This window comes from Oryzias melastigma, linkage group LG2 (assembly GCF_002922805.2).
Source record: "Oryzias melastigma strain HK-1 linkage group LG2, ASM292280v2, whole genome shotgun sequence".
NCBI classification, from domain to species: domain Eukaryota; kingdom Metazoa; phylum Chordata; class Actinopteri; order Beloniformes; family Adrianichthyidae; genus Oryzias; species Oryzias melastigma.
The window spans coordinates 19267089-19278706 of NC_050513.1; the positions used below are offsets into that span (position 1 = coordinate 19267089).

General features: G+C 39.3%; 1 protein-coding gene and 8 non-coding genes across 10 annotated transcripts in view; 1 reads left to right on the top strand and 8 right to left on the bottom strand.

The window, feature by feature from the left end:
- Positions 1–11618, top strand: part of atp7b (ATPase copper transporting beta) — a 27855-nt gene that overhangs the window by 778 nt on the left and 15459 nt on the right. For both annotated transcript variants that reach the window (XM_024288986.2, XM_024288987.2), the window contains exon 2: positions 7547–8309. In XM_024288986.2, the coding sequence (XP_024144754.1) occupies positions 7547–8309 (763 nt within the window). The remainder of the gene's footprint in view (positions 1–7546; positions 8310–11618) is intronic.
- Positions 3316–3388, bottom strand: trnar-ccu. The gene has a single exon. It is a non-coding gene; the product is annotated as a tRNA-Arg (tRNA).
- Positions 3865–3937, bottom strand: trnar-ccu. The gene has a single exon. It is a non-coding gene; the product is annotated as a tRNA-Arg (tRNA).
- Positions 8464–8536, bottom strand: trnar-ccu. The gene has a single exon. It is a non-coding gene; the product is annotated as a tRNA-Arg (tRNA).
- Positions 8999–9071, bottom strand: trnar-ccu. Its single transcript has one exon. It is a non-coding gene; the product is annotated as a tRNA-Arg (tRNA).
- Positions 9503–9575, bottom strand: trnar-ccu. Its single transcript has one exon. It is a non-coding gene; the product is annotated as a tRNA-Arg (tRNA).
- trnar-ccu lies at positions 10016–10088 on the bottom strand. The gene has a single exon. It is a non-coding gene; the product is annotated as a tRNA-Arg (tRNA).
- Positions 10831–10903, bottom strand: trnar-ccu. Its single transcript has one exon. It is a non-coding gene; the product is annotated as a tRNA-Arg (tRNA).
- On the bottom strand, positions 11309–11381 carry trnar-ccu. Its single transcript has one exon. It is a non-coding gene; the product is annotated as a tRNA-Arg (tRNA).

An 11618-nucleotide genomic window follows, 5' to 3' on the forward strand; every position in this document is an offset into this window, starting at 1 on the left:
AGAAATTCTGTAGAAATGTTTTTAAATTTCTGTTTTTAATTTTTAGTTGGTCAATTAAAAATCTCTACAATAGAGTTTTATTTTATTTTGGTAAAATGGTTTCAATTTTGAACAAATTTAAAATGATTTAGAGTTCTGTGTTTTCAATAAACAGCTCAGGTTATTCTAAATGCTTTGGATTTTTTATGGATAGATTCTACTAAATGTTTATTTTTGAGATTTAATAGAAAAAACACCAACATCGTCATGATAAAAATATCATGTTTTACAGTCTAGCATTTATCATTTAAGTAAATCTGCTGCAGCAGGAGGACATTTATGACAGGGTGGGTTTTATTTTGAAAAACAACTAGTGTGTGCTGCTGTCAAAAGTAAAAGAAGCTACAGCTGTTATATATACAAACATATATACATTGTTTTAATTCCATTGTTGTAATATTTAAAAACTAAATTTATAAATTAATGCTTTGTTGCAGAAAAGCATAAATATTGTGCATTTTTAAGCAATAAAGTGAGACTTTGTGGCTTACGATGGTTTCTGGTCTGTAAGAAACTGAACAAAATGGCTCTCTTAGTGTTAAAGGTTGCAGACCCCTGTCCTAGATAATATCAGTGATGTCACTACCGAGACGCTAGTTAATATAAGTGATGTCGCTACCGAGACGCTAGTTAATATAAGTGATGTCGCTACCGAGACGCTAGCAAATATAAGTGATGTCGCTAGCGAGACGCTAGCAAATATAAGTGATGTCGCTACCGAGACGCTAGCAAATATCAGTGATGTCGCTACCGAGACGTTAGCAAATATCAGTGATGTCGCTAGCGAGACGTTAGACAATATTAGTGATGTGATATAGTTACTACTATAAAATTACACTATTTCAACAAGTGTCAAGACTGTAGCCAAAGCTCATGTGTTAACCCTTTGACACTGTTGAAGTCACCGACGACACCTAAATAACTCGCGCTCTTTGAACTACCGCAACTCCTTAACTGTTTGTGTAAATTCTGTAATTCCGATGGATTCTGATCTGGAGAAAAGCGGCTTTGCACCAATATGTAGCAGCTTTTCTCCACGTAAAAACCACTTGGTTTACGTGAAATTCATAAGCAGTTTGCGACTATAAACTTACAGTAATTCAAAGAACGTCAACTCTAGAGCCAAAGCTTTTAATGTCAAAAGCATCAACAAACATAATTTGGTGATTCCTAATTAATACATAATATTACGCTTCGTGTGACTTGCTGCTCAAAGGTTGTGAAATATTTGGAGAGAAATTGACCACAAAAGTCCAACCCCGTCAGTCTACATTCCAAAAATATGAGGACAATTTTGGCTACAGCTTGTAAAAAGCATTGGTACCCAAACTAAGCTCTAGAGAGCCCCATGAGATGGTTCCATTATGTAAACACACCCAGGAGTTTATGAACTATGACTTCAATCTAGGTTAGCAAACATCTGAAATACAATCCCCCGCAGGTGTGTTTGCTGTGGGACAACGGCTCAGTTTGTGGTAAGAGAGCAGCAAAAACAGTTGTGTGAGGGGGCGGAGCCTTATTAATTATGCATAACGTCAACACACTTCTATAAACCCAAACCTGTCATACCAAAGTGTTAGAAAGAACCTCAAACAACCACTACCATCAAAGAAAAAATATACACAGAGTTTCCAATAAAAATAGTGTTAGCACGTAGCACGTAAGCTAGCACATACAAACTTTTGAGAACAATTATCTAGTTTATCTCGTTAATGTTAAAAATAGGATGTTGTAGGTGTTTTGTTTTAGGTTTCCATACATGTCTTGTCTCATCAAAGCAAAAAAAAAAAAAATAGAATAAAGAAAAAATATGACCATGTAGCAGGGAAGCTAGCAAATGCATAACTTGAGAACAATTACCGATTTTCTCTCGTTAATTTAAACATAATGTTGTGGTTTCATTAACATTTTTAGATTTCTGCACGTCTTGTCTCATTGAACTCAATGCAAAAAATTGCTAGCATATAGTTTGTAAACTAGCAAATACAAAATTTGAGAACAATTACCTATTTTCTCTCGTTAATGTTTACAAATATGATGTTGTGATATCATTAACTTTTTTAGGTTTATGTACATGTTTTCAAAAAAATAATATTAGCATACAGCACTAGCAGATACAACATTTAAGAATAATTAAATATTTTATCTAGCAAATATAAACAAATAGGATTTTGTGATTTAAAAAGCATTTTTAGGTTTCCGTACATGTTTACAAAAAATAATGTTAGCATATAGCATGTAAGCTAGCAGATATAAAATTTGAGAACAATTATTTCTTTTCTCTTTGTAATTTAAACAAATATAATGTCGGGATTTCATTGGCATTTTTAGGTTTCCGTACATGTTTACAAAAAATAATGTTAGCATACGACATGTAAGCTAGCAAATACAAAATTTGAGAACAATTACCTATTTTATCTAGTCAAAACCTAAAACTGATGTCGTGATTTCACTAGGATTTTTAAGTTTCATGTCTTCTCTTACCACTGTTAGGCTACAGTTTTGAGACAACAAAACAGCTAACAAAGAAACAACAATCCACAGCCCTGTCCTGGCTCTGACTGTTAGTTTATTCTACTTAACAAAACAGTAGAAGACCATAGAGGATTCTTTTTGAGAGTTCTGTGAGATCAACATGCTCTATGCTAACCTAAAGTTATCTTATTTCATAAAACATTTTGACGATGGGGAGTTAGCGTGTACCTGTTTGAGTTTAATTTACGTTTAGCAGCTAATCCAATCTGTATGCTGTCTCCATGGGGGGGCTAGAAGGTAATTACAGCCTGGCTTAAGCCTAAATATTGTGTTTTAAAGATAAATGTGTCACAAGTCACCTACTGGTGACTTGGTAGTTTGACTTGAGTCAAAAAGTCCAAGTGTTCCACTCAGGTTTATTGACAGTGCTCTTTCTTTCTTGTACATGGCTCACCAATGAGACAGAAATGTAAACCCTTGATGGGATTTTACCCATGATTCCTGGTTCTTAGGCTAGTGAGGCTTTGACTGCTTTGGCCCAAAGAATATATCTCTAGATTCTACAGTATTGGGTCAATTTTAGTGTCACTACCTTTGAGTAAAGTGCTAAATTGAGCTTTCTGTGGTACAGGACTGGTAAAGTTAAAGTGCATCTGTCATGTAATCACTGACTATTAAAACTATCCTTTAGTACTGGTCCATGTTGGATTTGACAGAAGTCTTCGTTGAATGTCGGCCCAAAGGATGATGTGATCGCATAAAAGAAAGTCATTACTGACGGTTCAGTAGATGACAACTGACCACCCCAGATGGGACTCGAACCCACAATCCCTGGCTTAGGAGGCCAGTGCCTTATCCATTAGGCCACTGGGGCTTGTGTCAACGGCCTGTGTGGTCAGTTCCTCTCACACATTGTAGCAGCCGTGTCTGTGTTCTACAGTTTTTCATTCATCGTCTAAAACCAGCTGGAGCCTATCCCACCTACTATAGAGCGAAGGGGAGGTCACCCTGAATGGTTAGTCAGTCCATCGCAGGACCGTTCCTGAATGTTGAGTGGCAATATGGGCTCCAGCAAGCTAGCAAACGGTGAAATGGTCCAACTCTGGAAATCAAAGAATTCCTGCTTGAGTTTTTACACTCAAACATTTGCTGTTTAATGACTTTACCTGCTACATTCTAATAAAATACTAAATGGAACTTTCCTCAGTTCCACGGGGGTACGGCTAAAGGGCATCAGTCAAGTAGAGCTATGTTAGCTGGGAGTACTTTTTGGACAGGTATGTATGAAGTGTCTCACATTCTGATTGGTTCGGCCAAGACTCACCAAAGAAGATCAGTCTAAAAAATATTCACCCCAGATGGGACTCGAACCCACAATCCCTGGCTTAGGAGGCCAGTGCCTTATCCATTAGGCCACTGGGGCTCCTGAATGGTAACCATTGACCTGGGGCCCTGATCCATGGGGTCACTGGCGCTTGACCTTCTGTTGAGTGGGGCCTCTGCTGTTCTCAGACAACGTGGGGCATTACAACACATATGTATGAAGGTTGTACTGTTATTACATCAATCACAATGAGTGGGCCAATGGATATGGTACTGGTAAGCTAAGCATTGGGTTGAGTTCCAAGTGAGGATACAGGTGTTTGTTTTTTTTAGCAATTTTTTTTTTATATTTCAACTTAGATGGAGATGAAAGAAAAACTATGAGATATATATGATATTCTGGAGAACAAGGAATAATCTTTTTCTCTCCAAGATTTTTTTATTAGTGTTATTAGATTAGAGAGTTTCACAAGTTGAACTGGACTAGTAAAAAGTATTGAGCCACTTTTGTGTCAAAGGTCTTTTCTTTTTGATGGAGGCGCTGCTTGTAAATGATTAGCAATCTGATAAAACAGACTCAGAAGGTTGTGGAATTGTAAAAAAAAGAATTAGATCCCACGGTGCTGTGGAAACGTTGTAAAATCAGTGTGGTGTTTACACCTCCTTTGAAATACTTCCTTTTTTGGGATTTATTTATGGGGTTACATAACGAAAGAGCAAACAAGTCAGATGAGCTGCTTCGTTTACCTAGCATCTAATGTAAGCTAAATTTAATTTAAGCTGAATTTTACTTTTTATTTTTTTGGTTAGCCAAAGTGCATTAGCCACAATAACAAAACATTTTTTGCTAACCTGCCAGCTTTAGCGCTACATGTGAATATTTTAAAACAGTTCACTTACAAATGTAATGAGGCTTCACTACCACCTATCCTGGTTAGCCTTCGACACTTTAGTTTTCAAACTAGCTTTGAAAACTTAGAAAAAATGTTGCGTCCGTAATTGTGTTTGGCACGGCACCAGAGCTTGAGAGGAAATAGGCATCAGTGGGACTACAACCTTTGTTATTGATCAGGTTTGTTGGGACTACAAATCCAAATTGAGGCCAATATTGAAATTTGTTCAAACAATTCTTAATGCAAACTAGCTTAGTGTTAGCCTCCAAACTGCTGATATACGTCTCACCTCTTGGGTAATGCTAGCTTTTTTTGTTGCTATTTTGGAGTTTAGCTAATATTTTAGGTGCATGCTAGCTGTTTTGAAACATTTAAGCTTTTTTTTAAAAAAATTCTTAGGCTGTTTTGGAGTCTAGCTAATCTTTACACATTTGCTGTTTCGGCTAATTTAGGCCTTTTTCTGGGTTTTTTTTTAGATATTTTGAAGTTTAGCTATTTTTTTAAACTCCATGCTAGCTGATTTGGCTACTTTAAGCTTTTTAAATACTTTTTTAGGCTGTTTTGGAGTCTAGCTAATAAGTATACGTTAGCTATTGTGGCTAATTTAGGCTTTTTTTCAGTTTCTTTAGGATATTTTGAAGATTAGCTATTTTTCAGCTCCATGCTAGCTGTTTTGGCTACTTTAAGCTTTTTTTAAATAATTTTTTTAAGGCTTTTTTGGAGTCTAGATAATATATATACGTTAGCTACCCGGCTAATTTAGGCTTTTTTTCAGTTTTTTTAGGATATTTTGAAGATTAGCTAATTTTTCAGCTCCATGCTAGCTGTTTTGGCTAATTTAAGCTTTTTTAAAATACATTTTTAAGGCTTTTTTGGAGTCTAGATAATATTTATATGTTAGCTATTGTGGCTAATTTAGGCTTTTTTTCAGTTGCTTTAGGATATTTTGAAGTTTAGCAATTTTTTCAGCTCCATGCTAGCTGTTTTGGCTAATTTAAGCTTTTTTAAATAATTTTTTAAGGCTTTTTTGGAGTCTAGATAATATTTATACGTTAGCTAGCTGGCTAATTTAGGCTTTTTTTCAGTTTCTTTAGGATATTTTGAAGTTTTGCTATTTTTGTTAGCTCAATGCTAGCTGTTTAGGCTAACCAAACCTAAGTTTTTTTTTGTTTGTTTTTTAGGCAAATTTTGCATGTAGCTAATATTTTAGCTGGCCATAAGCATTATCAGCATTTAAAATGTAAGATTGATGCCTGTATCCAAATTGTTATTAACTGTTCTTCAAACTAGCATAGCTTTAGCCATTAAACTAACGATTGGTTTTTATTTGAAGTTACAGATAATAACCTTTACTGCCACCTAGTGTTTGGTGTGATAAAGACACGATTTAGTATAAATGTACCAGGTGGTATACCTCGTCTTTATAGACCACTGAATAGATGTTCAAAGTCTTTCTTCTTTTTAAGTTTTCGTGATTCTACAGATTTACTGTTAACAGTATAAAGTGTACCACCGTGAGACTTTGATCAAATGAACTGTAGTAGTAAAGTCCAGTCAGTGTGTCAGCCTGAAGTTCAGTGAGGTTCATGTAAGCAGAGTCACACTGGGAGGCTTATACGAAGGGCCAGTCATGTGACTGTCATGCTTCAGTCGGACCCTGTTTGATGAAAAAGAGTTTATATTTTTTAGGAAAACCTCACCTTGAGTTAGAAGACATTAAAACTTCAGTTTGTACTTCAGCACAAACTGTAACGATGCTGGAGAACAGAGATCCGTACAGTTCTGTCCTTCAAGAGAGAGCCGGTCCAGGCAGCAGGGATTAAAGAACTGGACCCGGTTGGTTCACATGGGATTAAAACTCCACTCAGAGTTAAGATCCACAGAAAACTTGACCTGTTGACAACTTGACATTTTGAGCGAATAAACCAATCAAGGGCTATAAATAAACGCTATGTACATTTTGGTAAAAGTCAGACTTCTTTCATCTAAAAAGGACAAAAAAAAGTTTTAATTGTGGAACTTGATTAATTTTTTGCAACAGTTTGCGCCATTTCTCTCCATAGATTATCCATAATATAGTCAAGTAAATAAGTCATCGTCTGTATTGGTCAGTGTGAAGATATATTTTTGTCCTGCCAAAACTGACACACCAGTAATGTTTTAAAAATATCAGTTTGTAAAAGAAATTGATTTAAAAATAAAAAATCTAATTAAACATTTAAAAAAATGTTGATTTTAAATCCAGAAAAAAGGGAACAAAACGTTAAATAACATCATCATTATTGACCAACATTTTGCTTTTTTCCCACTTTTTCTCTTGTTGTTTTTCTTGTTGTTTCTCCTGCTGTTTTGATTTCATAACTCAGGCAATTGTTTCACTTTATAGCCTTTTCTTAGTGAATACTTAATTCTGATTGGCTACAGGGTTTCCATTAAACTGTGATAATGGATACCCACGTAAAGACGTTCCGGTCACATAAGTCTAAAGAACCATGAATACACGTCACACCACGTATCAAATATTGTAAAAAATGATTTAAATGTTAAAAAAAAAAATTTAAAGTCTTAAAAATTGATTTTATATTTATTTATTCATTTGTACATGACTATGCTGTAAGCGCGATAATGCCCTTCAAGGTGTCCATTATCACAAATGAATGCACTACACTGTTAATGGACACATCGTCGAGTATGATCTCTTTCATGGAAGCTTGGGCTATTTTAGTACATTTTCTTCAGGTACTCCCCATGATGTCTTTTTTAGATCTCTTGTGGTTCCTTACATTGATGTGACTAGTTACTCTTTTCTCCTGTAGCTCCAGAAGAATGTCCCTGACGGTACCAAACGCGGGTTCGACAACTTCGCCTACGAGTTCAGCAGCCAGAGTGAGCTCCGCGCTCCACCCAAAGCCGTCTCCACCGCCACATTCAAACTCCTCGGACTCTCGTCTGCGCAGCAGGCCGTGGAAACGACACTTCTAGCTTTAGATGGCGTCCTCGCCGTCACCTGGAGGGTCCCTGGCGCTTTGGTACAGGTGGACTTTGATTCCTCGGCTACGACTACCAAAGAGATCGCTGCACATCTGCGGGCGCTGGGGTGCGGCGTGGAGGCGGCGGTGCAGATCAAAGTGGACGGCATGCACTGCCAGTCCTGCGTGCAGACCATCGAGGGACGAATCGGAGAACTTCCCGGGGTTTCATGGATTCGAGTGTCCCTGGAGGAAGGCGTAGCGGCGGTCGTGTTTCAGCCTCTTGTCATAACACAACAGGAGTTACGAGACAAGATGGAGGACATGGGGTTCAGCGCCGCTTTGACGTCAAAGGAAACATCCGGTCTGAGCTTCTGGCAGAGGGACCCGGACATGTCCATCCAGACTACAACCGTCTGGATCGCCGGGATGAGTTGCAGCTCCTGTGTGGAGTCCATAGAGGGCAGAATCTCTCATATGGTCGGAGTGAAGTCTGTGGTTGTGTCCCTGAAGGAAGAAAAGGGAACGATTAGCTTTGATCCCAGGCTGACGGAGCCAGAGCAGCTAAGAGCAGCGATCGAGGACATGGGCTTTGACGCGTCGCTCAAAGGTAAGGGCCGTCTCTTTCAACTCTTTCAGTTCAGGTCCAGGTTTTCTTTGTCTCAATAAAGAAAACTGTAGTGGTTCAACAGTTTGAACCAATTTCATCACTGTGGCCAAATGTGTCAGTCTAAATCACTCCTACAACCTTTTTTAAAAGTCTACACCCCAGATGGGACTCGAACCCACAATCCCTGGCTTAGGAGGCCAGTGCCTTATCCATTAGGCCACTGGGGCTTGTGGCTGTTGGCTCTCTCACAATTGTCCTTGTAGTAGTTCTGTCACAGTTGTCCCAGCAGCCATGTCTGTGGGTTGTCTATGGTCTTCCTCATTCTATCCATTCTCTGAGCTTGCTCCATTTCAGTCTTGTGGTTGCTGGAGCCTATTCCACTCACTGTTGTCGAAGGCCGTGATACACCCTGGACAGTTTGTCGGTCATTCCTGTGAAGTTCCTCCTTGTTGTTTAATCACCAGAGGTTTAATAGTCAAGACATCAACAAGACAAAAATTGGTTGTTTCCTGTGTCTTTTATAGTAAAAACTTTCAACCCAGAAGTCAGAGTGTTCCTGCTTTGATTAATGACAGTTGGTACATGCAGATGGGTGAGTGATTGTAATTTTCGTGATAGAACAGGATCATTTGTTATGATTCCTGTTTCTTGACATCTGTTTGCTCATGTCTCCTAAAATAGAAATTACACACCCCAGATGGGACTCGAACCCACAATCCCTGGCTTAGGAGGCCAGTGCCTTATCCATTAGGCCACTGGGGCTTGTGTCCTCCACTACTGTTGCCATTGTTCCTCTGTCTGTTCTGTCACTATTGTTGTGGCAACCATGTCTGTTGGTCCAATAGTTGCTAATTCCATCCATTGTCTAAAACAGGGGTGTCCAAATCCAGGCCTCCAGGGCCGGCTCCCTGATAGTTTTCCAGTGATCCAGCATTATCTGCCACTGATCACCTGGTAGGACACACGCCCTTAAGGCCTGGTTTTAGAATACCCTGGTTTGTGGGTACTGTATTCTGTCCTAGTCACTTTTGGCCTGGCTCTGGCAACCCCACAACCTTAATGGGAATTCAGCAGATTCAAAGGATGGATTGTTACAACTTTTACAAAGGAACAAGATGAATTGATTCGGACTGATTCCTGTCGCCTGAAGCCTGAATGTAGATTTGTTCACGACCAAAAATGTGAGGAATACACACCCCAGATGGGACTTGAACCCACAATCCCTGGCTTAGGAGGCCAGTGCCTTATCCATTAGGCCACTGGGGCTTGTGACTGTCACTCATGTGGCCATTCTGCTTGTGTCTGTTCTGTCCTAACCTTGTCGTTAGGTCAAACAGTTCCTAATTCTTTCGATTGTTCAAAACCAGGGGTGTTAAAATCCAGGCCTCCAGAGGCGGCCTCTTGCTAGTTTACCAGTAATCCTGCCTTATCTGTTGCTAATTACCTGGATCAGGTGTGTTTGGCCAATAAGGAGTTTCAACAGAAGGTTGATTGATACACATGTAGGACACTGACCCTTGAGGCCTGGATCTGGACACCCCTGGTCTAAACTTACTCAATTCATTTTGAGTCTTGTGGTTTCTGTATCCTATGACTCAGCTGGTTAAAAAGGTGGATGAATGATTACTACTTTTACAAAGTAACAAGATCAGTTGATATGGACAGATTCCGGTTTCCTGCTCATACCTCGAAAATGGAGAAGTACACACCCCAGATGGGACTTGAACCCACAATCCCTGGCTTAGGAGGCCAGTGCCTTATCCATTAGGCCACTGGGGCTTGTGACTGTTGCCTCTGCACCTATCCTGTCACAATTGTTACTACAACCATTTCTGTAGGTGCTACAGCTCTTCATTCCATCCATTATGTAAACTCAATCAATCCCTCTAGGAGTCTTATGGTTGCTGGAGCCTATCCCAACCTCTGATGGGAAAAGGGGTGGTACACCCTGGACAGTTTTTCGGTCCAGTTACTCATTGTTGTGTCACCTTCAATTTTCAATGGCTTAATGGTCAAGACACCAATAGATCAACAATTCTTTGATTTCACTGTCTTTTATTGTTAAAGACCTTCAACCCGGAAGTCAAAGTATACCTGGTTTATTCTAAGTTTTTACATATGATGACAGATGACTTTATCTACTGTTCTATGTTGTAGTAAAATACTAAATGGAACATTTTTCAGTTCAGAATTGGTACGGCTAATGCACATTAGTCATGTAAAGGTTGGCTATGTTAGCTAGTGACACATTCAGGACAGATAATTGCCATGTTTAGATTTGTTTTTCTACAACTAGAGCCCAAATAGACTGGTGACCTTTTGGGGGCGTACCCCGCCTTTGCCCAACCGTGACCAGACATGGCTCTGGTGATCCCATGACCCTGAAAGGGATTCAGATGCTAAGAAGATGCATGGATGGTTACAAGTTTTACAAAGGAACACAATCAGTTGATATCGACAGATTTTGGTTGCCTGGAACTTGAATGCAGATTTGTTCATGCCCTGAAATATGAAAAAGTGCCACCCCAGATGGGACTCGAACCCACAATCCCTGGCTTAGGAGGCCAGTGCCTTATCCATTAGGCCACTGGGGCTTGGGACTGTTGGTTTTGTATTCATTGTCCCTTTGGCCGTACAGCAACCATGTCTATAGGTTCTGCACTTCTTCATTCCATCTAGTATCCAAACTCAATCAATCCCTCTCAGAGTCTTTTGGTTGCTGGAGCCTATACTCACTCTAACAAGAACATGTGGTATAGCCTTGACAGTTTATCGGTTCGTTCCTGGGCAGTTACTCGTTGTTGTGACACGTTCAATCCCCAATTTCTTAATGGTCTAAACACCAACAAGTCAACAATTTGTTTGCTTCAGTGCCTTTTTTTTGTAAAACACCTTCTACTCACACATCAGTATACCTAGTGTGGTTAATGAAATGGATCATTTCCTTTTGTAAACAAACCAATGCAGGTTTGTTCATGCCCCCAAACATAAAACATTTCCACCCCAGATGGGACTCGAACCCACAATCCCTGGCTTAGGAGGCCAGTGCCTTATCCATTAGGCCACTGGGGCTTGTGTGTTGGTGGCTTTGTTTGGACTACAGCTACTTAGGTGCAGAGACACCCAGGAAAAAACAGATTTGGTTGAGGTTCATTTGTCTCACATTTATGACGAGTTGCAAGCAACCGAAAAATTGCTATAGTTGTTGGTTTCTCAACAACAGTTGCTAGCGCCCTTAGCTCCCGTCGTTTTACACAACATGCAGAAGATATTGCTTAGTAGCACAAAGACATGAACAAATATTCAATA